At 42.3% G+C, this 26950-nt stretch overlaps 1 protein-coding gene across 2 annotated transcripts; it reads right to left on the bottom strand.

The window, feature by feature from the left end:
* Window positions 1-1214: 1214 nt before the first annotated feature.
* LOC106603718 (ELMO domain-containing protein 1) lies at window positions 1215-26950 on the bottom strand. 2 transcript variants are annotated; one of them, XM_014197740.3, is made up of 12 exons: window positions 26772-26950; window positions 26235-26319; window positions 11179-11324; window positions 10961-10989; window positions 10041-10138; window positions 9184-9313; window positions 8522-8655; window positions 8223-8291; window positions 7291-7311; window positions 6850-6900; window positions 5587-5720; window positions 1215-4947 (listed from the first exon to the last, which is right to left on the bottom strand). In XM_014197740.3, exons 2-12 carry the CDS (start codon window positions 26249-26251, stop codon window positions 4772-4774), a joined length of 1005 nt encoding a protein of 334 aa, XP_014053215.1. In that variant the 5' UTR covers window positions 26252-26319; window positions 26772-26950; the 3' UTR covers window positions 1215-4771. The 2 variants fall into 2 exon arrangements, with proteins under 2 accessions (XP_014053215.1, XP_014053216.1); XM_014197741.3 differs by lacking the exon at window positions 7291-7311 and having other exon boundaries at window positions 26772-26946.

Here is a 26950-nt window from a genome sequence, read left to right as displayed (position 1 = left end):
AAACGTGACCTCAGTCATTTCAAGATAACTGGGAAGTCAGGAATAAACGAGCTCCGACTGGGAAACACGTTTTGAATGGTCATCCAACTCAGAATTCTAAATCCGGCCTCTTTCTAGAGCTACGACCTGAAGATGATGAATCATCATGATTCAACCTTGTTTTTTTCCGAGTTCCCAGCTGTTTTGAAAGCACCATAAATCCAGAGAATGCCAGACTTTGATGACAAAATTAGCCCACGAAGGACCGCCGCGCCACCTTCCTGTTCAAGTGAGCACAGCACAACAAGGTGAGTCCAAAAATGTGTTGTATGCTGCTGCATAAATGATGTAATATGCCAGGGAGATATGTATACTGTAAGAATGGCCCATGTTCTGAATTCTGTCTCTGTACATTTCAAAAGTGCAAAACAAATAGTTATATCGACTACGTCCGTCCTAGCTCGCTCGTTAATGTCTTAATTGAAACTATGGATTGCCTGTTATCCGCATGTCATCCCTTATGCTATAGTTTGTACATCTCAATTGTCAGTAGAAACCGCATTTGTTTAAGTAAGTCAGCCATATCAGCTTTTTTTTTTAAAGGCAGTAAATGAGGCTGAATGAACTGTTTCGCTGCCAGACAAAGCTCCGCTGATAGCCAGGTGTAGCAGTGGTAAGATGTTGGGACTGCTGTTAGGACAGCTTTATGTAGGCCGTTTGTAGGCACCATTTGTCACCGTTATAGTGCAATTAATGTATTGTTTAGTGTTGTGTGGTGTAGTGGCTTTGCTGGCAAGCATCCCACGTAATTATAATTTTTTTCCCCCACCAAGATTTACATGCTGAAATCGGCTCTGGTTGTATGTATAACTGAGTTGTAGCCACATACTTAAATCCGCTGCAGGAAATTTCATTTTCCCATTCCTTTCAATTAGTTTCGTTTTTTCAAACTTCACTAGGCTACTTCCTGGACCAATCAGCAGCTGTTGCTAGTTGGAAAATCCTATGTTAAAAGTCTTATAACCAATCATAAATCATTTCACAAATTGCATATTATAAAGCGAAAGGACAAGAAAAAGGAAAGTACAGGAGGTGATGAGGCTTTATCTGACCTGGCCATTATAGATATAACAAGGTGACCTGGTCAATGATTAACCGACAATACCCCTAAACACACTCACACACAAACACAATTATGATACTATACGGACACAGAAGAAGCACAAATACATTGATCCTTTAATTACATTGATATTTTATTGTGGTCTCTAAAAGTAACTGTTACACAGCACAAAGAATTGAAGCACAAATAAGTTCCTAGTTGTCTAGAATGTATCTTCTCATGATCTAGGCTTAAATAGAAGCAGCACAAGATGCCGGAGGAGCAGCGACATCGTGGGTTTGATCATGCATATTGCTTAAGATGATCTTTTTAGTAGCATTTCTTCAAGCAGTATGTACAGCAGATTGTATCTAACAACATCTACATCTTTATTGAGCATTAAGCCCAAATACACTCAAATAACACAAAACAGTGTTGCACTATAGTGTATTTGAGTGACATGAAATCGTATTTATTTCCAAAAGTGCACTGTTGACGACCATCAAGCGAAAGAAAGAGCAAAGCTGCAACAAGACAAACCACACGTTGACATGCACTGAAACAAACTGCTGCAAAACGACGGATCACAAGCATTGACATTCACTTAAAAGGTAACAAACCTGTTCATAAATACTATTCCAAATAAAGAAACTGTGCAAGCATGGCATTTCAACAAGACAAGTTTTTTTTTTTAAAGAAGGCCTATGATAATTACGCTTGTGGTGTTCACTGAAAGCCCTAGCTGATAATATCATGCAGTGAACTATCTGAACCATAAAAATCTCAGAAGGGCATTACACTTTCAAATCAAAGTTTGGCAGATGTTTTCAGACCTCAAAAGTAGTCTGATTTCACTACATCTCACAACGTAGTTGAGGTCTGAAAACATCTGACAAACTTTCATGTATTGTGTAAAATGTCCCTTTAATTAACCATTAGAAATGAGTGGTCTTTACCCCGTTCAAAAGAAGTACAATGGAAAAGTACAAAACATGCACACCTGGAATAATATTCCAGTCACTGTAATATAAATTAGTCACAAAAAAAAACACAGCAAAATGTGAATTCAGTTTGGAGGCATTGGTGTAAGCTTTAGTCAGTCACTCGACACAGCTCGTTCTATGGGGAATAACGCTTGTGATCCCGCTTCCTTCCAAAATCATTGGTTACATTAAATTGCCTTTTACTTTTCATTGATTATGCCATACAGTGAGTAAAACAACAACACAGGCAGAACTGTTGCAAACAAGATTATTAGCCTACAGTAACAACTAAGGGTGTTTTCACATGGTCCTTTTTAAAATAACTCAATCTCAGTCCTCTTTAAAGTGAAAAAAAATAGCTAAATAACCCAATTCTCTTTGTATTCATGCTGCCTTCGCATTTGAATGAGTACTCAACTATTTTGCCAGTTCACTTCACCTATTTTGTGGTTCAAGTCCTCTTTGCATTCACATTTCTATGTTTAGAAAGGAACCAATATCTTTTTCCAACATTCACTCAATTCACTCTGGGTTTTACAAAAGTGCAGGACAAACCATTCTATCAGCATGTGTTATCGGACAGCTAGATATACCTACTTACATTTTGGTAGCTAATAAATTGCATTTAGTTAAAAGATGAGATATAATTGTAATCAGAAGATACTATTAACATGTAATTTCTATTGGTAACAGAATAAATAGCAGACAAATATCTGCAGATTAAATAATGCTGTAATTGAAAATTGTACACCCAATGTAGGCTACTGGCCCTTTCAGAGATATAATTTATTTTGCACCCCGTGTTGTGATTTTCACCAAATATGTTGTCTTTTCACACTATTTAAAGATGCACTATGCAGAAATGGCTGGTGTGCAAAACCGAAAGTAAACTACGCAAAAACAAAACTTCAGAACGGGTAGCATAGAAACAGCACTCATAGAAGAGATCTATAGCTTTGTAGACTTGCTTTCAATGGGAATGAATCTTTAACTCACATTTCTATGTGAATTTGGTCAGGTCGCCAAAAAGTTACATATTGTAGTTTTATATTGCACAATTGAATAAACAGTTTATGAAGCTCGCTTAGCCTATAGATCACATATTGCAAACAAATAATCTGAACTAAAAACTCATATTTTGGAATTTCTGTGCATCCTTGACAATCACTAATCAATATCCAAAAACAGCACACGTTTTTTCACAAAAACTGAGTTCACAAAAATTGTCTGAATGGGACCAAGTATGAAAACACCCAAAGTCATATGTATGTCTCATGGGGGGAATGTAAATAATTGATTTACTAATTCAGTGAACATTTAATGTGTCACATTCAATATATCTAAAAATATTTACAAATAAAACAATCGTGGACATAGTTGAATAAAGATTTACAAATCAAACAATCATGGACATAGCTGAATAAAGATTTACAAATCAAACAATCATGGACATAGCTGAATAAAGATTTACAAATCAAACAATCATGGACATAGCTGAATAAAGATTTACAAATCAAACAATCATGGACATAGCTGAATAACATTCATAAAATAAATGACAATTTCTTCAAACTGCTATTCTGATTAATGTGAATTGTCCACATTAGTCTACATTTTGGCAATGAGAATTATGCTCTTGTGAAGTGTTCTTATCATGCATTTGACCTCAAATGTGATTAAATACAATTGATAAATATTGGACAAATGATTTAGAAAAGAAACTGCCTTGCTGAGATGATGGCTGCTAGTGATTTAATTGGATGAATGAATGTCTGCTATCTCTCTTGATTGGTTTTGACTGCAAATGAGTCCAGTCCTATATAGTGCATAGGCCCTTTTTTTCCAGCTCATGTAACATAAAGCAATCTTCTTTTATTAGCCTACTTTCATTTCCTTCATATACCCCTCCTCAACTGATAGAATTGTCTGTCTGCACATTGCAACACAAAGCCTTGCTGCTTCCCCACTTAAATACGGCAGGCAACATAGGATTGGACAGTAACTCTGACTTCCTTATACAGTACAGTGCAGTACACTAGACTACAGAGCCAAATATAGAATAAGTACATAGCTCTTGTACAATTCCCTACATAAGCATAGGAAGCTTATGAAGCCTTTTCAGTTTGTGACTTCTGACAGTCTGACAGCACAGCTTAGGCCGACTGTTATTGCCCTGGCTAATGGTAAAGAGGAAGCACTGTCTCCTTAAATGTACTCAAATATTTTTGGTGTCACAGCCGAACATTCATCACAATGAGATGTATTCAAGGGGCTAACAGAATGGAGAAAACAAAGCACTTGTTTCATGATGATTCAATTAAAGGGATAGTTCACCCAAAGTACATATTCATTTTGTAATTTGGGTAAACTATTTCTTTAAAAATGCATAATAATAGCAATACATAACCAGCAATGAATGGCTGTTGTACAATCACAAATCATTAAAGCAAGGAATAACAATGAGTCAGTGAATGACTATGTGGTGCAGCCTCATCATGCACCCCTACAATCGCCATGGTCATCTAGTGGTGCTGGTGGTTCTGAAGTCGCTGTGGGGGTTAGAGGCAGGGCGTGGTGGGGTGGGTGTGTGTGAGTGCTGGCGGGGTGAGCGGTTGGCAGTGACGTGATGTAGCTGGGAGGACGGGGGGGGGGGGGGTGAGGAGGTTAGAGGTATAGGGTCAGGGGTTAGAAGTCAGGGGGAGTGTATTTACAGGTTGACCAGGTGGAGGTCGGAGGCGGCGAAGTGGGGGCACAGCGCCATGTCGGGGTTCTTGAGCTGCCGCAGCACTCGCCGGTGGAACTTGGAACGCACACGGTTGAACTCCATGATGTCACAGGGGTCCTCCTCGATCCAGAACCGATGGAACTCCTGCATTAGGTAACCTGGGAGAGGAGAGGGTGGACCATTAGCCGGACAGAACCGCAGTAGCCTGGCCCTAGAACTGTTTGTACTGTCTTGCCAATTCCTATGGTCATAGTTGGCTATACAGCACAAACAGATCGGGGACAAGCGGCTGGGATCACAGAGGAGGACCAGAAGAAAACGGAAAACCTGTAGGTTAGCAGGTAAGGATGGGACAACAGTATAACGTTTTCATACAGTACTACAATAACTGTACCAAAATGGAAAAAAACATTTGTTTTGGGTTATCATATTTCAGGGAAAGATACTACTATGATATTACGATATTGGGATAAAACAATATTTCAGGGAAAGATACTGTAGGAATTCTCACTGCATTTTCAGTCTGACAAGTTGAAGGCATGCTGATTGAGATTAGTGTGAAGCATGACTGATAGTGTATAAGTGCGTCGTTCGGTTTTCAAGTTATATCAGTATCAATATATCGTCACACGTGCTGCATCTGAAAGGGCACCCTATTGGATTCTTGGGAAATGTCTTACACTATATACGGAATATGTTGCCATTTAGTAGTACAATACATATGGAATAGAGTGCCATTTAGTAGTACAATACATATGGAATAGGGTGCCATTTTGGGCACAGTGGTTCCCACTCACAGAAGGTCTGCTGGAAGTGGCTGAGGCTGGGCATCTCCGGGGCTACGTTGTACAGGTGGGTCTTCAGGGCTCCGCTCACCAGCAGAGAGTAGGCCAGGTCCGTGATGTTGATGCCCACGATGGCAAAGGAGTATCTGGAACAATCAGTTATAAACATATCGTCTTTTATCTGAAGCTGGAAGGAAGGCAATATTTTTAGCTGTGCACAAGCCTCTGTGCTGCCCCATGCGGTTCTTCCTTCTACACGACTTAAGTAGGCAATAGGCACTAGTACATATGGACTAGAATGGAATATATTTACAGTCTTATGCTTGTAATGTAGCTTAATGATCTCACAGGTTTTGATTGGGTGAAAATAATGTATGGCCTTGTTGAGATTTGAAATCCACAATGTGGACTTGGCCTATTGCAGTGCAAGTATGAGAAGTGATTTTGCCAAGGTTTGACTGAGACAATTGAACTAAAGCAATAGGTGCGTAGAAGAGCTAAATCTAAACAAATCCTGGCACACACACACACACACACACATTTCACCCTCTGAAAACACACACACAGCCTGAATATAGATGTCACAGCCGGACTTCCAGTGCTGAAACAGCCCCTCTGCCGGAGCCAAATCTCCCTGGAGCTACAGTAACCCTCCACCCCATGCCCAGATCTCCCTAGAGCTACAGTAACCCTCCACCCCATGCCCAGATCTCCCTAGAGCTACAGTAACCCTCCACCCCATGCCCAGATCTCCCTAGAGCTACAGTAACCCTCCACCCCATGCCCAGATCTCCCTAGAGCTACAGTAACCCTCCACCCCATGCCCAGATCTCCCTAGAGCTACAGTAACCCTCCACCCCATGCCCAGATCTCCCTAGAGCTACAGTAACCCTCCACCCCATGCCCAGATCTCCCTAGAGCTACAGTAACCCTCCACCCCATGCCCAGATCTCCCTAGAGCTACAGTAACCCTCCACCCCATGCCCAGATCTCCCTAGAGCTACAGTAACCCTCCACCCCATGCCCAGATCTCCCTAGAGCTACAGTAACCCTCCACCCCATGCCCAGATCTCCCTAGAGCTACAGTAACCCTCCACCCCATGCCCAGATCTCCCTAGAGCTACAGTAACCCTCCACCCCATGCCCAGGTCTCCCATAATCCTTTAAGACACTGCCAAGCCTATGGTATGATGAGGACAATCAAAGGATTCTTCTTGATATTCTCTCCTGTGCAATCTCCGCTGTGCGTGCGTGTTTTGGGGATTTGAGACTCACCCAATTGCTTTATCAAAGTTCTTCTGTTCCCATTCTGCTTTGCTCATTTTGCTGTGGAGGACACAAGCGTGAGTGTGAGTGTGCATCTAGAGCTCTGACATTGCAGTGTTTTCTGACTGCTGAAGTAGCCTGGTCCCAGATCTCTTTGTGCTGTCTTGCCAACTCCTATGGTCATTGTCAGACAGCACAAACAGAACTGCAACCAGTCTACTTCAGAGGTACCTCAGAAACGTACAAAGACCTCAGCTAATGAAACAAGATGAGTAGTGCAAAGAAAGTGCCATGATGCAGTTTCATATGACAATATCCTTTACTATCTAGATTCTATAACTCATCGCAATTAATGAATGGAATGCGTAACTATAACAAGTATATATAGAGATAATTCAAAAACGTTGCAAATCAATCGGTCAGTATGAAAGTGAAATGATGAAGTAGTACCTTGCCTCTTTGGGAATGCTCCTACACACGTGAGAGACAGGGATGGAGAGAATGGAGGTGGAGAAAGAAAGAAAGTGAGTGTGCCCAGTGAGATGTAGACCAAAGCAAATGTGCCAAACGACAGAAATTAAAACGCTAGTCACAACTGCAGTCATTCAAGTCCGTACTATAAATTGCAGCTATAGACTGACACAGCCACAGTGTAGCCTAACCAGTGTGGAAAAACTAGTGTTGGGTTCATTAGGGCACATTGGAAAATTGTCTTCAATTGTACATTATCTTAAATGTGTCCTTAAATTGGAAAGCAAAAATGTGTGTTTCTTATTGGGCAAGTTCAGGTAGTTCCTCTCTGTTCAGTCCTTTTTTTCTGTTAGGTGCCTAATGAACATGACCCATGAGAAACTCAAAACATCAGAGAGGTCTGAAGGGAAATACAATTCAAGACTACTGATAGTGATTTCCCTTTTTATAAGATTTCCTCTAATGGGGTTTCAATAGTGGGACTCTGTTATGTTGAGAGTTAGTGTGACTCCAGCGCTTAAATTAATCAAACAGGTCACGTTCCAGGCCAACTACATTGCAGACGTTGCAATGCATCAGCCAATGGTTAAGTGCCACTTCATCGACAGCACAGTCGGGCATCTGATTGCTATATCATATGATGTGGCTAGATAATATGTTAAACACTTATTCAGGTGTTGTGGATCTGGAAGGCGTCTGCAATGTAGTCAGCCTGGAACGCGGGATTAGATGGTGCGCTGACAAATAAGCATGATAGGTACAAATCATCCAAAATATCTAGCAGTCATTGGTTCGACCCTAGACAGGTCATTCTTCATAGCATGTTGTAAGGGGTTGAGATAAATCAAGAGCCAATCTCTATGCTATAGGTGAGGGGGCGGGTCAAGGAGGGGTAAAGGGGAGGGAACCACCTGTGTTTGGGCTGCAGGGAGTCATGAAGCACCTGGAGAGCGGTGGCCTTGTCATGCTCAGCAAAATATCTATGGTAGAGGAAGTTAAAACACAGGGGAAACATAAATTAGGATTGTACAGGATTGTCTCTATGTCCCTTGACATTGTTACTGGATGTATAATCAGTACTGTACTACTGTCTGGTCCTTGTCTGCAGGGGAAAACATTTGTACAGTGACTCATATTACACACACACACACACACACACACACACACACACACACACACACGATACTGTCACACACACAGAGACACTCACAGAAGATTGTGTAGGCCCAGTAGACCCATACCCCTGAAGTCAGTCTTGGGGTCATTGCCTTGGAAACCGATCTCACACCACTGCTTGGAGATCCGCCCGGTGAGTGGCGAATCAGGACGCAGTGTCTTCCACAGCTACAACAGAACAAACACAGACATTAATCAGGGAGAGCCTACTTACTGCTATCAGTAAATAAAGCCAGATCCCGTATTCATAAAGTGTCTCAGAGTAGCAGTGCTAGGAACAGGTCCCCCCCCCCCCCCCCCCCCCCCCCCGTCAATATATTGTTATTCATTATGATTTAAAGGCCAAACTGATCCTGGATCAGCAATCCTACTCTGAGACAGTTTATGAATATGGGCCCTGATATTCAAAACCTGGCCCTTTCAAACATAGCAAATAACAATTTATATTAGCAATTCAGTCACCTTACATTCTGAGCAGGGGATCCAATTATATACTATATCTACCCCACACAAAGTAACTACCCCACTCTAGCTCCCAAACTATAGAAAGCACATCAATTCTACCTGTCTAGCTACTTTATATCAATTCCAGTAAGTACAGATGTCAGCAGCACAAGTCAGTATATCAACACATACATTAAATAGTGGTATTTATTGTAGCACTTCATAATGCATTATAATAACATTACATCTTACCTTCATCAGCATCTCCTCATGGTCGGGGTTCTCACAGTCGTACGGCTCCCTGCGTAGCTTCTCCACCTCCGCCACCAGGCTACGGTAGCCGACGATCTGAAACAGACTGGCCTGGAGGGAGATGCCTAGCCTGGGGAGAGACACAGCCATGCAAGGGTCAGCCTAGAGGTTAGCCTGGAGGGAGATGCCTAGCCTGGGGAGAGACACAGCCATGCAAGGGTCAGCCTGGAGGTTAGCCTGGAGGTGACGTACTACTATAGGTTCGTGTTCAATAGACACCAAACGGAAGAGAATGAGAAGGAGAAGTGGAGAGAGGCTGGTCTAGTATTTTCCTATACAAAATGCTCAAACAATAAGCTATGGTGTACCCTAATGAACTCAACCCAGTGCTTCTCTTATGGCTTAGCCTGGATGAGCCTTGAGGTCTGTGAGAGCATGCTCTTTTTGGAGGCTCCTTTTGTAAGTACTGTAGAGCCAGGATTCAATCCAAGGTGCATTGTAGCGCAGGGCACTATAACGGCCTCTTAAAGGTCATTTGCATTTGAGCCGACTTGCAAGGATTACCAAAAATGCAATCTCTGAAGAACTTTGTGGAAAATACCTTTAAAAAGGGATTGTCAGCTGTATAGTAACCAGTGCTATACGTGCCTTGGACTGAATCCCGGCCCACTGTAGGTGTTTCAATCCTGGTCAGTAGTCTGACTAGAGTACAAATCAATTGTATTCTAGTTAGGTCAGGCACGTTATGAACCTTAAAAGACCGCTTGGTGGCTCTCAGTACTTCATTATAGTGATTAAATATGCCTATGCAAATGATGCACAGTGATCAACAGATTCAGTGCTGAACATGATCTTACTGTGGGTTAGTGTCAGGGTTGACCTTCTTCAGGGTCATGATGTCATCGATGGTCTTCTCCACTCGGTCTGGGTGAGCACTGAGAGCAGACTGGCACAGCTGGAGAGGGAAGAGAAAGATGAGGAGAAAGAGGAGGAGGAATAGGGGGCAGGAGGTGGAGGAATAGGGGGCATGAAGAGAAGGAGGAGGAATAGGGGGCAGGAGGTGGAGGAATAGGGGGCATGAAGTGAAGGAGGAGGAATAGGGGGAAGGAGGTGGAGGAATAGGGGGCATGAAGAGAAGGAGGAGGAATAGGGGGCAGGAGGTGGAGGAATAGGGGGCATGAAGTGAAGGAGGAGGAATAGGGGGCAGGAGGTGGAGGAATAGGGGGCATGAAGAGAAGGAGGAGGAATAGGGGGCAGGAGGTGGAGGAATAGGGGGCATGAAGAGAAGGAGGAGGAATAGGGGGGCAGGAGGTGGAGGAATAGGGGGCATGAAGAGGAGGAGGAGGAATAGGGGGCAGGAGGTGGAGGAATAGGGGGCATGAAGAGAAGGAGGAGGAATAGGGGGCAGGAGGAGGAGGAATAGGGGGCATGAAGAGAAGGAGGAGGAATAGGGGGCAGGAGGAGGAGGAATAGGGGGCATGAAGAGAAGGAGGAGGAATAGGGGGCAGGAGGAGGAGGAATAGGGGGCATGAAGAGAAGGAGGAGGAATGGGGGCAGGAGGAGGAGGAATAGGGGGCAGGAGAAGGATGAGGAAGAATAGGGGGAAGGAGGAGGAATGGGGGCAGGAAGAGGAGGAGGAGGAGGATGAGGAGAAAGAGGAGGAATAGGGGGCAGGAAGAGGAGGAGGAGGAGGAAAGCACAAAGCATCATCACAGTTGTGTATAAATGTGTATAAGTTATAAAATACCATATTACCCATCAAATGTATACCACTCACCTCATTCTTTGAGTACTTGAGGGAAGACTCTGAATGGGAAAAACAAGTTAAAAAATAAATGCTAACAAACCTACAGTATTTTAAATTCCCAGTTCCCACCCACCACTTTTTATCATTATCATAGCCTACATATCTCTCACACAGAATCAGAATTGATAACAGATTAAATTACATGTTGACGAATTAAACAATTATTCTAAGACAATAAGTAGGCCTACCGATCTTAAGGGTCCTTCGGGCCCCTGGCTTGTTGTTGTGGCAGATCCGTTGCAGTTCGCACCTCCCCGTGACCTTCCTGATCACAAACTTCAGGCCCCGCCACAGACATTTACAGTACAGGAACACAAAGAACTGTGTCACCACCCTACAGGAGGGGGGAGAGAGAGAGTATATTCTCACAGAATGAGACAACTTCTCTACATACTTTTTGTGACCGACCCAGGTCTTCTGCGTACCACATCAAGACTGTGTTAGCAGACTGAGCTAAAGTCTAGGAATTAGCTTGGGGAACTAATTCAAGTCTTCAGGTCACAGTCAAAGATAATCATCCTCGGTTAGACTAAGACACACTGATTTAATCTAGGACAGAACTACAGTGATGTGCTACAGTAGCCATAATGTTCTGTACCTTGTACAGTGTATGCTTATGAAGGGCACCATTGTTAAGCATTTATGCTCAGGGAAGAGAATACCTGCTCAGCGGCACAATTTTTTTATACTTGAATCCCACAGTCTGCCACAGATCTTCATTTGAGTTGTTGTTCAATGTACCCATCAAATTGATGACTGATCAGTCCAAAAGCTGCCCTGGCAGGAAACTGACATAAACTATCTCCCTCTCCCTCTCTTTAACATGTGAATAACTATTTGCTGTTTGCTTCAAATTACATTATTTCTTCTCTTCTCTCTCCTTCAGGCTCCATATTTAGGTCTGAGGGGAGCCGCGGGGGGGGGGGGGGGGGGGAAGAATGTGAATTTGTGTTCTGGGAACATCTACAGTTCAAGTCGGAAGTTTACATACACCTTAGCCAAATACATTTAAACTCAGTTTCACAATTCCTGACATTTAATCCTTGTAAAAATTCCCTGTCTTAGGTCAGTTAGTATCACCACCTTATTTTAAGAATGTGAAATGTCAGAATAATAGTATAAAGAACTATTTATTTCAGCTTTTATTTCTTTCATCACATTCCCAGTGTGTCAGAAGTTTACATACACTCAATTAGTATTTGAATTTTGTCCCATTCCTCCTGACAGAGCTGGTGTAACTGAGTCAGGTTTTTAGGCCTCCTTGCTCGCACACGATTTTTCAGTTCTGCCCACAATTTTTCTATGGGATTGAGGTCAGAGCATTGTGATGGCCACTCCAATACCTTGACTTTGTTGTCCTTAAGCCATTTTGCCACAACTTTGGAAGTATGCTTGGGGTCATTGTCCATTTGGAAGACCCATTTGCGACCAAGCTTTAACTTCCTGACTGATGTCGTCATATGTTGCATCAATATATCAATATATCCACATAATTTGCCATCTATTTTGTGAAGTGCACCAGTCCCTCCTGCAGCAAAACACCCCCACAACATGATGCTGCCACCCCCGTGCTTCATGGTTGGGATGGTGTTCTTCGGCTTGCAAGCCTCCCCCCTTTTCCTCCAAACATAATGATGGCCATTATGGCCAAACAGTTCTATTTTTGTTTCATCAGACCAGAGGACATTTCTCCAAAAAGTATGATCTTTGTCACAATGTGCAGTTGCAAACCGTAGTCTGGCTTTTTTAGGGCAGTTTTGGAGCAGTGGCTTCTTCCTTGCTGAGCGGCCTTTCAGGTTATGTCGATATATGACTCGTTTTTACTGTGGATATAGACACTTTTGTACCTGTTTCCTCCAGCATCTTCACAAGGTCCTTTGCTGTTGTTCTGGGATTGATTTACACTTTTCGCACCAAAGTACGTTCATCTCTAGGAGACAGAACACGTCTCCTTTCTGAGTGGTATGATGGCTGGTGCTCCCATGGTGTTTATACTTGCGTACTACTGTTTGTACAGATGAGCGTGGTACCTTCAGGCGTTCGGAAATTGCTCCCAAGGATGAACCAGACTTGTGGAGGTCTACCATTTTTTTATGAGGTCTTGGCTGATTTCTTTTGATTTTCCCATGATGTCAAGCAAAGAGGCACTGTGTTTGAAGGTAGGCCTTGAAATACATCCACAGGTACACATCCAATTGACTCAAATGATGTCAATTAGCCTATCAGAAGCTTCTAAAGCCATGGCATCATTTTATGGAATTTTCCACGCTGTTTAAAGACACAGTCAACTTAGTGTATGTAAACTTCTGACCCACTAGAATTGTGATACAGTGAATTATAAATGAAATAATCTGTCTGTAAACAATTGTTGGAAAAATTACTTGTGTCATGCACAAAGTAGATATCCTAACCGACTTGCCAAAACTATATTTTGTTAACAACAAATTTGTGGAGTGGTTGAAAAACGAGTTTTAATGACTCCAACCAAAGTTTATGTAAACTTCCGACTTCAACTGTATTTGTTTATTTGGATCCCCATTAGCTCTTGCAGAAGCAGCAGCTACTCTTCCTGCACTGTAAACCCCAAAGCATTTTTATCTCAAATACTTGTAGTAAGTTGAACTCAAAGTCAATGAAAAAGTATTTTTACTTAGAATGTGTATGTGGAACTGACTTAAAACTAAATGAGAAGTCACATCAACAAAAACAAATTATGTTTCAACCCATTAACTTTCTACCCAGCATGCTCTACTGCAGGTCCATTTCTGGGAAATGTTTGTAATATGTGTTTTTGCATGTACAATGAGTTAGTGATTGATTAATCTTATGCTACACAAAGATAAATAACATACATTTCCCAAACTAATCCAAACATTTAGTTAGATTTTTTTGCACCGTTACTGAAATGGTTGTTCCATTTAAAATGGCTCATGTAGTATCAAAGCCCTGGCAGTCCTTATGAATGCAGGTTGTGGGTGAATAACAATTCCAACTGTTGGATAGCCTAACTCTGACTGGATTCCAATAGGAATTACACATCACTTTGCAAGCTGGAATAATGTGATTTACAGGTAGGGTTGCAAATCCTGGTACATTTCCCAGGTTTTCTAGAAATCTGGGTTGGAAGATTTCCAGGAATCAGGATAGTTTTTTAATCTGTGAATTTTGGGGAAGTTACTGGAATTTTGCAACACCACTTGCAGGCCTGATGTGGTCTGTAAACCATCAGCTTCAGACCATTGTATTAGGGTAAAGCTTCCTCAAAATAAGGCCTAATGAGATATGTAATGTATTGTCAGCACAGGAGGCTGCTGAGGGGAGGACGGCTCATAATAATGGCCAGAACGGTGCGAATAAATGGCCTGGATACCATGCGTATTTGATACCATTCCACTGATTCCGCTCCAGTCATTACCACGAGCCCATTCTCCCCAATGAAGGTGTCACCAACCTCCTATGATTGTCATAAAGCCAGAAGGTTACCGACCACCACGGATGAGCTCACTCTTCTTGCCTGTCACATTACACCACGGTCAGAGCCGGCTGCAGACAATGATCAGGTAGGGGGAAATCAGATTATAAACATTTATAATTATAAAATGTATGCAACGATTTTCCACCAACAGGTTTCTTTCTGTGAGAATGCACCACACACAACCAATAAGGTTGAGTACCTTATGATAAGCTGTAGACCACACTATCTACCAAAAAAGTTCTCATATATATTATTCGTAGCCGTCTATTTACCACCACAGACCGATGCTGGCACTAAGACCGCAGTCAACCAACTCTATAAGGCCATAAGCAAACAAGTGGCGATTCTAGTGGCCGGGGACTTTAATGCAGGCAAACTTAAATCAGTTTTACCACATTTTTACCAGCATGTCACATGTGCAACCAGAGGGAAAAAATTCTAGACCACCTTTACTCCACATACAGAGAGGAATACAAACCTCTCCCCCGCCCTCCATTTGGCAAATCTGACCATAATTCTATCCTCCTGATTCCTGCTTACAAGCAAAAACTAAAGCAGGAAGTACCAGTGACACACTCAATACGGAAGTGGTCGAATGGTGGGGATGCTACGCTAAAGGGCTGTTTTGCTAGCACAGACTGGAATATATTCCGGGATTCATCCAATGGCACTGAGGAGTATACCATCTCAGTCATCGGCATCATCAATAAGTGCATCGACAACGTCGTCCTCACAGTGACCATACATACATATCCCAAACAGAAGCCATGGATTACAGGCAACATCCGCATCGAGCTAAAGGCTAGAGCTGCCGCTTTCAAGGAGCGGGACATTAATCTGGATGCTTATACGAAATCCCGCTATGCCCTCAGACGAAACATCAAACAAGCAAAGCGTCAATATAGGGCTAAGATTGAATCCTACTACACCGGCTCTGACCCTCATTGGATGTGGCAGGGCTTGAAAACTATTACAGACTACAAAGGGAAACCCAGACGCGAGCTGCCCAGTGACGCGAGCCTACCAGACAAGCTAAATACCTTTTATGCTCGCTTCAAGGCAAGCAACACTGAAGCATGCACGAGAGCACCAGCTGTTCTGGATGACTGTGTTTTAACGCTCTCGGTAGCCGATGTGAGCAAGACTTTAAACAGGTCAAAAGTCACAAAGCCGCAGGGCCAGACAGATTACCAGGAAATGTACTCAAAGCATGCACGGACCAACTGGCAACTGTCTTCACTGACATTTTCAACCTCTCCCTGACCGAGTCTGTAATACCTACATGTTTCAAGCAGGCCACCATAGTCCCTGTGCCCAAGGAACCTAAGGTAACCTGCCTCAATAAGTACCGCCCCATAGCACTCACATTGGTAGCCATGAAGTGCTTTGAAAGGCTGGTCATGGCTCACATCAACAGCATCCTCCCGGACACCCTAGAGCCACTCCAATTCGCATACCGCCCCAACAGATCCACAGATGACGCAATCTCAATCGCACTCCACACTGTTCTTTCCCACCTGGACAAAAGGAACACCTATGTAAGAATGTGTCCACGAACCTCATTACTAAGCTAAGGACCCTGGGACTAAACACCTCCCTCTGAAACTGGATCCTGGACTTCCTGACGGGCCACCCCCAGGTGGTAAGGGTAGGCAACAACACGTCTGCCACGCTGATCCTCAACACTGGGGTCCCTCAGGGGTGTGTACTTAGTCCCCTCCTGTACTCCCTGTTCACCCACAACTGCATGGCCAAACACGACTCCAACACCATCATTAAGTTTGCTGACGACACAACAGTGGTAGGCCTGATCACCGACAATGATGAGATAGCCTATAAGGAGGAGGTCAGAGAACTGGCAGTGAGGTGCCAGGACAACAACCTCTCCCTCAATGTGAGCAAGACAAAGGAGCTGATCGTGGACTATAGGAAAAGGAGGGCCGAACAGGCCTCCATTAACATCGACAGGGCTGTAGTGGAGCAGGTTGAAGGTTTCAAGTTCCTATGTGTCCACATCACCAACAAACTATCATGGTCCAAACACACCAAAACAGTCATAAAGAGGGCACGACAAAACCTATTCCTCCTCAGGAGACTGAAAATATTTGGCATGGGTCCCCAGATCCTCAAAAAGTTCTACAGCTGCACCATCGAGAGCATTCTGACCGGTTGCATCACCGCCTGGTATGGCAACTGCTTGGCATCTGACCGTAAGATGCTACAGAGGGCAGTGCGTACCGCCCAGTACATCACTGGGGCCAAGCTTCCTGCCATCCAGGACCTATATTATAGGCGTGTCAGAGGAAGGCCCATAAACTTGTCAGAGACTCCAGTCACCCAAGGTATAGACTGTTTTCTCTGCTACCGCACGGCAAGCGGTACCGGAGCATCAAGTCTAGGACCAAGAGGCTCCTCAACAGCTTCTACCCCCAAGCCATAAGACTGCTGAAAAATTCATAAAATCACCACCGGACTATTTACATTGACACCCCCCCCCCCCCCCCCCCCCTTTTGTACACTGCTGCTACTCGCTGTTTATTATCTATGCATAGTCACTTCACCCCCACCTACATGTACAAATTACCTCAATTAACCTGTACCCCCGCACACTGACTCAGTACCCCCTGTATATAGCCTCGTTATTGTTATTTTATTGTTTTACCTTTTTATTATTTTTTATTTAGTTTATTTAGTAAATATTTTCTTAACTCTTCTTGAACTGCACTGTAGGTTAAGGGCTTGTAAGTAAGCATTTCACGGTAAGGTGTGAAATGTTGTATTCCACCTGTTGTATTCGGTGCATGTGACAAATAAAGTTTGATAAGAAATGCATAACTGCATATACCGATTACCGATTTTGAGTGTTTCATCATGGTTTGCATTTTCAACACCACAATCAAATAAGAGTGTCAATCTCGACAAATAGCAAATACATACCTCCCTGCTAAGTATCTAAAGCTTGGAATCTCAGAATGCCATTAAACTTTTTGTTGTTTTGAAACAGTCTGTTTGCAATCAGCTTCAATGCCATACAACACTCCTTCCGTGGCCTCCAACTGCTCTTAAAAACCAAATGCATGCTTTCAACCGTTCGCTGCCCGCACCCGCCTGCCCGACTACTCTAGACGACGGTTCTGACCTAGAATACGTGGACAACTACAAATACCTAGGTGTCTGGCTAGACTGTAAACTCTCCTTCCAGACTCATATCAAACATCTCCAATCCAAAATCAAATCTAGAATCATCTTTCTATGTTGCAACAAAGCCTCCTTCACTCACGCCGCCAAACTTACCCTAGTAAAACTGACTATCCTACCGATCCTCGACTTCGGCGATGTCATCTACAAAATAGCTTCCAATACTCTACTCAGCAAATTGGATGCAGTCTATCACAGTGCCATCCGTTGTTACCAAAGCGCCTTATACCACCCACCACTGCGACCTGTATGCTCTAGTCAGCTGGCCCTCGCTACATATTCGTCGCCAGACCCACTGGCTCCAGGTCATCTATAAGTCTATGCTAGGTAAAGCTCTGCCTTATCTCAGCTCACTGGTCACGATAACAACACCCACCCGTAGCACGCGCTCCAGCAGGTATATCTCACTGGTCATCCCCAAAGCCAACACCTCCTTTGGCCGCCTTTCCTTCCAGTTCTCTGCTGCCAGTGACTGGAACGAATTGCAAAAATCGTTGAAGCTGGAGACTTACATTTCCCTTACTAACTTTAAACATCAGCTATCTGAGCAGCTAACCGATCGCTGCAGCTGTACATAGTCCATCTGTAAATAGCCCACCCAATCTACCTACCTCCCCATATTGTTTTTATTTACTTTGCTGCTCTTTTGCACACCAGTATCACTACTTACACACCATCATCTGCTCATCATCTGCTCATCTATCACTCCAGTGTTAATCTGCTGAATTGTAATTACTTTGCTACTATGGCCTATTTATTGCCATACCTCCTCATGCCATTTGCACACACTGTATATAGACTTTCTTTTTTTCTATTGTGTTATTGACTGTACGCTTGTTTATTCCATGTGTAACTCTGTGTTGTTGTTTCTGTCGCACTGCTTTGCTTTATCTTGGCCAGGTCACAGTTGTAAATGAGAACTTGTTCTCAACTAGCTTACCTGGTTAAATAACGGTGAATTAAATACAATTTAAATTTTAAAAATCATCGATTGGCAGGTGCGCAGTTTGGATGCAGGACTTATATTACAGTGGAGTGGACGAACGTGTGCAGGTAGCCTACAGGAGAATTGTCAAGTAGCCTAATCAGATTAAAACATTGTGAATGGTTGTGTTTATGCTACAAAAATAAGGTAATACAATTTAAAAGTTAAATGACAAATATTTAGGCTAGAATTGAAGCATTAGGATTTAGGTCAAGGAATAGCCGCTTGGATCGGAAAGGAGGCAGAACGCGCGTTAAGCTTTTTTGAATAGCAGGGTCTGCTGGGTGCATAGGCCTTTGTGGCTACAATATATAGGACGACTTGGGAGAATGATGATTGGCAACAGACAGCGCATCAGTATCAGAAAAAACATTTCTGACAGTCCTGTACTGTGCCTTTCTAGAATGTATAATATATAGAAAGTAGACCCACAACTGAACCAAATGGAATTCATGGAATGAAACATTCAAATAACAGGGCTTTTATGCCGTTTTTCAAATGACATTTTCACTGCAGTTTACAGCCTAGTGTAGAATGGTACTCATTTGAAAACAATAATGCTAATAATAATTGCATTGTGGTGTTGTAGGCTAGTCTAGGTAGGGTATTTGTATTGTCCCTAAGGCCATAGAAATTGAATTAACTGTATAACAGCAAAAAACCTAAAGGATCGCTATCACTAAATCAAATAAAAGTTGTATACTTTGTAATAATACTAAACAACCTTTGTACAACACCTAATGACCTCACGAAGAGATTTTAGCCTTTTGGTATTGTAGCGAACAGTGAGGCAAGGCATGGCGTGAAAGACAAACACTCTAGACATGGTGTTAATAGGGTTAACCCACATGCAGAGATTTGTAATGTGGCTCATATAGCGAGGTTTGCTACATTGCCCCTTCCGTATTTAAAGGCACGTCCCTGTGCTTCGACTACTCAGCCCCGTAGCACGTCTGAGCCATGCGTTCTGATGGCCTCACGGCCGCCATCCCACTTCTGACACCAATGTAGCAAACAGCAGGACAAGGAAGTGAAACAAGGTCACTGGCGTGAAATTTAAACACCCTATGCATCGTGCCAAAAGGGTTAACACACTTGGTTGGAATAGTATCATTTCATCTTACATTTTACTCACTTAACAGACACTTTTACTCAAGGGCACATCAACAGGTTTTTCAACTAGACAGCTCAGGGATTTGAATCAGCAACCTTTTGGTTACTGGCCCAATGCTCTTAACTGCTAGGCTACCTGCAACCCTCATCATGGCTCATATTACAGGGGCACCTCAGGGTTTGAGTCCCAGTCAGGGTACCCCCTAATCCACTACTGTGCCTTCGGAAAGTATTCAAACCCCTTGACTTTCTCCACATTTTGTTACGTTACAGCCTAACTCTAAAATGTATTAAATTAAGAAAATCCTCAGCAATCTACAAATCTTTTTTGTCATTATGGGGTGCAATAAAAATAAATAAAGAATACATAAATACATTTACATAGGTATTCAGACCCTTCGCTATGAGACTTGAAATTGAGCTCAGGTGCATCCTGTTTCCAATGGCCACCCTTGAGATGTTTCTACAACTTGATTGGAGTCCACCTGAAGTAAATTCAATTGATTGGACATGATTTGGAAAAACTCACACCTGTCTATATAAGAAGGTCCCACAGTTGACAGTGCATGTCAGAGCAAAAACCAAGCCATGAGGTTGAAGGAATTTTCTGTAGAGAGCTGAGACAGGATTGTGTCGAGGCACAGATCTGGGGAAGGGTACCAACAAATGTCTGCAGCATTGAACGCCGCAAGAACACAGTGGGCTTCAGCATTCTTAAATGGAAGAAGTTTGAAACCACCAAGAGTTGGTGGCCCGGCCAAACTGAGCAATCAGGGGAGAAGGGCCTTCTTCAGGGAGGTGACCAAGAACCAGATAATCACTCTGACAGAGCTCTAGAGTTCCTTTGTGGAGATGGTAAAAACTTCCAGAAGAACAACCATCTCAGCAGAACACAACCAAGGCCTTTATTGTAGAGTGGCCAGACGGAAGCCACTCCTCAGTAAAAGGCACATGACAGGCCGCTTGGAGTTTGCCAAAAGGCACCTAAAGACTCTAACCATGAAAAACAAGATTCTCTGGTCTGATGAAACCAAGATTGAACTCTTTGCCCTGAATTCCAAGCGTTGCGTCTGAAGGAAATCTGGCACCATCCCTACGGTGAAGCATGGTGGTGGAAGAATCTTGCTGTGGGGATGTTTTTCAGGAGCAGGGACTGGGAGACTAGTCAGGATCGAGGGAAAGATGAACGGAGTACAGAGAGATCCTTGATGTAAACCTGCTCCAGAGTGCTCAGTACCTCAGACTGGGGTGAAGGTTCACCTTCCAACAGGACATGACCCTAAGCACACAGCCAAGACAACGCAGGAGTGGCTTTGGCACAAGTCTCTGAATGTCCTTGAGTGGTCCAGCCAGAGCCCAGACTTGAACCCGATCGAACATCTCTGGAGATACCTGAAAATAACTGTGTAGCAATGCTCCCCATCCAACCTGACAGAGCTTGAGAGGATCTGCAGAGAAGAATGGTAAACTCCCCAAAAACAGCCGTGCCAAGCTTGTAGCGTCATACCAAAGAAGACTCGAGGCTGTAAGCGCTGCCAAAGGTGCTTCAACAAAGTACTGAATAAAGAGTCTGAATACTTATGTAAATGTCATATTTCAGTTTTTCATTTTTAAGAAATTAGCAAAAATGTCTAAATCTGTTTTTGCTTTGTCATTATGGGGTATTGTGTTTAGAATGATGAGGGGAAAAAATGATTTAATCAATTTTAGAATAAGCCTGTAACCTAACAAAATGTGGAAAAGTCAAGGGGTCTGAATACTTTCCGAAGGCACTGTGTATTGGTGTCAGGTGTTGAAGAGCAACATTAGTCACAGTACTGTAATGAAACAGCAGGGAGCAGGTTTCGAACCCTCGACCTTCAAGCCCGAAGTCCTGCGCGCTATCGACTGTTAGGCTAGCAGTGTTTCTGTACTGCACACGTGATGGCTGAGTATGCTAAACAAATGTGCACTCGATTGCTACAAATCATCATATCATTTGGCCAGGTAGGCCGACTTTGCAGTCTACATTTAATAGGATAGGTTTTTGGGGGGAAAACGTTGAAAATGACTTTCAGCATGCATCACAAATTTTATATAGCCGATAGGCTTTATATCTTACCTTTAGCAGTGTTTACTTTAGGCTGACTACTAGCATCTATTGAGTTGCAATGTCCCTTAAATTGAATGTCCAAATCAACTTAAAAGTATATATAAAATACGTTTTGCAGCAACACTATCCTTTTACTGTTTGCGATTCACAAATTATTATTTTGATTCCCATGATTCGATTCACAGCGATTTAACTGAACCCCAACTACTACAATAGCGAAGCACATCATTCAATTTGTCAAAAAGAATAGTTTCATATGAATTAAATAAATCACTATTATTTTTGTATTTTATTTTGAGAAATGTGAACAGAAGCATCCATTATATAGTAAATTCAATTTGTATGGCCTAAACAAGATCAATAGGGGAGCTTTATGAGCTGCGCGTCTCATGTCTTGACTGTTCTTTCATGCGCAATGACACACCTGGCCTCTCCGCTGTCTATCAGCTAATCCTCTATGTTCTTGTGGATTTATATAGACAACTTGTGCAGATTTGAATGATTTTATGTGTGGTATGATTAATAGTTAACCTATTGCATATCTGGACAAACAATCCACCTACCACTCTTGCAGTGGTGTAAAGTACTTAAGTAAATATACTTTAAAGCACTACTTAAGTCGTTTTTTTGGGGTATCTGTACTTTACTATTTATATTTTTGACTACTTTTACTTCACTAGATTCATAAAGATATTAATGTACTTTTTACTCCATGCATTTTCCGAGACACCCAAAAGTACTTTTGAATGCTTAGCAGGACAGGACAATTGTCCAATTCACACACTTATCAAGAGAACATCCCTGGTCATCCCTACTGCCTCTGATCTGGCGGACTCACTAAACACAGTGTGCCCCTGGCTATCCGTACATTTTAAAAACAAGAAAATAGTGCTGTCTGGTTTGAAATGATTTATACTTTTACTTTTGATACTTAAGTATATTTTAGCAATTACATTTACTTTTGATACTTAAGTATATTTAAAACCAAATACTTTTAGAATTGTACTCAAGTAGTATTTTACTGGGTGACTTTTACTTTTACATTTACTATTAAGGTATCTTTACTTTTAGTCAAGTATGACAATTGGGTACTTTTTCTACCACTGCCCTATTGTCACTGGATAGAGGGCAGGATAGAGTTGGCTGTATAAAAGCGTAGTGCATAAGGGAAGTACCAAAACACCATATAGTAATACCTGCAAAATGGGGAATGTAAACTAACGAAAAAAGGCACTACCCTCCCCTGTGCCCAACACTCCATAAAGCTAAAAAAAAAAAAATCTGTCAACATTCCACTATTTTGGACACTCTCTTCCACCCCAGTAAATTTCGAACTGTCCCTTAAGTCCCTTAACTAAAATAAAACGTTTTTTTCTCCTTCCTTTTCTGTGATGCCAGCCTCCCGAAATCAACATCAGACATTCCAAAATATACAGTGAGTATACCAAACATTAGGAACACCTTATTAATATTGAGCTGCTTGCCCATGTTGACTCCAATGCTTCCCACAGTTGTGTCAAGTTGGGTGTATGTCCTGAGTGGTGGACCATTCTTGATACACACAGGAAACTGTTGACCTTGAAAAACCCAGCAGTGTTGCAGTTCTTGACACAAACCGGCGTGCCTGGCACCTACTACCATACCCTGTTCAAAGGCACTTAAATTTGTTGTCTTGCTCTTTCACTCACTGAATGGCACACATACACAATCCATGTCTCTCAATTGTCTCAAGGCTTAAAAATCTTTAACTGGTCTCCTCCCCTTCATCTACACTGATTGAAGTGGATTTAACAAGTGACATCAATAGAAGTAGCTATCTTCTACTATCTGTCCTCTAACCAGTGATGCACACATTACTCCTAGATTCTGTGTGGTTTTTAAGCTGTTTTAGTTTTAACAGAATGTGCAACCTCATCTACCCCTTCTCGCGCAATTCATTTCAATGTGATATCGATATGAGTGATTGACAAATAAGTGTTGCATTTATCTTTCCATTTTTGCGACCCCCAAATCAAAATGCTTCACTCCAAAATGTAGCTGACCGTATTCTGCAGATTGTTCTCTAACCAGTGATGTAACAAATATATCCAGTTTAAATTTGTTTTTTATTTGTGTTAGTTTCAAAAGAGCGTACAACCTGATTCCCCCCTAATCAATATCAGTGATTTATTGCCACTTGTCAAAACAACAGTTGTTTTTTGTGGGTGTGCAGTTTATAAGCTGCTCATTAAAAAAAGACAAGTAATATGACTATGGTAGCACAGTCATATACTGAAAACCTAAATATGCAATGTACTAACTGTTTCTGCATATTGGTTACTGATTTGGACATATTAAAACTGTGTTTTGACATTGGGCTAGGGTGAATTTGGAATAAGTGGGACACTTTGCATTTCTGTCTTCTATAACCTCTTCAGACATCTATCTAACATATTATTGCAACATAATACATTTCTGAAATCCTCAAGATGTTTCCTAATCATACACAAATATATCACATTCACAAGAGGCATGACACAGCCATTTGTGTACAGAGTCAAAACCATTTTGTCTGTTTGCATCCGGTAGACTGGGAAAGCAGTTTAGATAAACTGGGACACCATTATTACAGTCCTAATTGTACCCCACTGACAATTGAATAAAATGTTGTGTGATTAGGAAACATCTGAAGATTTCAGAAATGTATCATGTTGGGCTAATATGTTGGATAAATGTCTGAAGAGGTTACAGAAGACAGAAATGCAAAAAGTGTCCCACTTTTTCTGAATTCACTCCAATAACAGTACTAATTTCCATTTTCATACTTTTTTTCATACTTGTTCCCCGTGGGAATCAAACTCACAACCCTGGTGTTGCAAGTGCAATGCTCTACCAACTGAGCCACACAAGAGCAGTACTAATGACAATACTACAAAATGAACAGGATATAGTATTACAAGAACCAAAGCCCTGCCTAACCTAAGTACAGGGAGTCCCTAAGGTAAACTGGATCTCTTTCCCCCATAAGTCTGTCCCACTTTAGCTACTCCATGCTGTCCTAGTTTAGCTAGCTATGGTTAGTAAAGCGGGGCAACTAAATAAATGGCAACTTTTTTATGTATTTTGATGCACCAGTAAATAGTATGCAGATTTCATTACAATTTGGGACAGTGCATTATTTAGGACAGTTGTATAACCTTAACATCAACACAGAAAACAAGCTACATCACTAATCTGTACTGTGTGCTTTGCAGGGAGTGGTTTCTCTGCAAGGACTTAGGAACAATAGTTTTGATTTTCACTTGTCAGACCAAGAAATAGACAAGTCACGATTAAGCTGTCCCAGTTTATATGATGTCCCACTCTTTCTGAATTCACCCTATTTATGAAAATGTCTTGTCAACAGCAAGCAGCAACAGCATCATTTTCAATTTAACTTTAAGCAATGTAATTAATCTCCAATTGTATTGTACTTAAATCAGGTAAAAACTGCCGAATGGGTCCAAAAACGTGCTGTGATTGATTTATGTTGATGATATACCAGAAATCACCAAAACGGGTTTGCCCTGCCTACTAATATGAAGCAGATGATAGTACGAAAGGATACACAGCAGCCATGTAGACTAACACATGTCCACTGAGCGTATTGATCACAGACCACACATCCCGGGGGACCATTTTCTCTCCCCACTGCCTGAGAACGAGACTGGCATGCTAAGTAGGCCAAGCACACGCAGGGTGAGCGCATTCAAAAATGTGCCAACTCCATTAACCGATGGAGCAGCACCAAGCACTGCCATGGGACACGGGAACAGGCGGAGAGCACTTGTGTTTGCAAACACTCACATGGTAATTAAGTGATTGATAGGCCTACACTACGCACAGTAACCACCCTAACCCAGCGTCGTCACTGAAAAGATCGTAAAAGCGCAAAGGCGCGAGAATAAAGGCCTGGTTGCCTGCAAAGACCCGCTGTTCTCTATACTCCTAAATATCTCTGTTCTCCTACACCTGACCGATTGGCGGAGCTGTCCTTTCAGCACCACACACAAGGGCACAGTTTGTCACATAAAATCGGGCCTATCTAAACAATATGGTGTAAATTAAAATCGGGTTGTCGAGCTTCTTGATAACTAGCTTCTTATTCATTCGTATTTGACCATGGAATAACAACATGCATTTAAGGCCACTGGGAGGACTTCGTCTACCATTTAAGGCTATATAGACAAAATGTCACTCCACATGAGTGAAAAGAAAGCGTTCAACATTTTAGGATTCGCCTATGTAAGTTGACAGTATAGGCAAGGTCTCATTACAAGAAGTTCTGACCATTCATAAAAAATACATATTTATTAGGCCTATAGCAAAGTATCCCTTGCAGAAAGAGCGTATATTTGCCTACCTCAAAAAATGCTTCATTTTTATGGTTTTGCCGAGTTCCTTATCTGTTCTTTAAAAATGACACACGGGCAATGGCCGATGTATTCCTGCATAAAAAAGAAACAGGTGGGAAGGGAAAAACATATTTTTACATTATTGATACAAGCACACAGAAACAAAGATAGCCCTAAAACGTGTTAATGTCTGGAGAATGGCGCGTTTGATTTGGTCGGCAGTTTCCATGGTGCTGCTGTGCTGTCGGATTATAGGCTATATGCTACATTGCTGTGAGCAAGTATCGATATAGCCTAGCCTACCAGTTCTTCGGGTAAGGCTACCTGCAATATGATGAAATGAACATTCTTAATCTCATTATAAGGTAAATACATCACACAGTTGTGTGGTTTGGTGCAGCCTTAGCCTATTTCGCGAAGCTAATAATTGGCACCCAAGTCACACCATGCATAATCCGAGCTCTCGAATAACACAATGAAATCAATCGTGCGTCCCAAAATGGAACATGCACATATTTACAAATATATCAAGAAATTGCACTCACAGGAAAGAAGAAATGAGAGGAGCCTTATAAAGACGCAATAGATTGCCGCCGGTGGTGACCTCGCGTTTGTGTGGTTGTCGTCTTCACTCCGTTGCAGGTAACTGTTCTTCCTCCATGATGACAGCGTCACTGAGTGGATGAGGAGACGGAACGGCAGAACAGCATCGCAATGCAGGGTT

The sequence above is a fragment of the Salmo salar genome, chromosome 04 (genome assembly GCF_965601325.2).
Source record: "Salmo salar chromosome 04, fSalSal1, whole genome shotgun sequence".
NCBI classification, from domain to species: domain Eukaryota; kingdom Metazoa; phylum Chordata; class Actinopteri; order Salmoniformes; family Salmonidae; genus Salmo; species Salmo salar.
The sequence above is the reverse complement of the archived record's forward strand: the minus strand, read 5'-3'. Positions and strand labels throughout refer to the sequence as shown.

Coding starts and splice junctions, on each gene's coding strand:
- LOC106603718 (XM_014197740.3), bottom strand. Junction 7,312..8,222: donor TCCCTGCAGCCCAAACACAG/GTGGTTCCCTCC, acceptor TCACGTGTGTAG/GAGCATTCCCAAAGAGGCAA. Junction 4,948..5,586: donor CCACTTCCAGCAGACCTTCT/GTGAGTGGGAAC, acceptor CTCCTCTCCCAG/GTTACCTAATGCAGGAGTTC.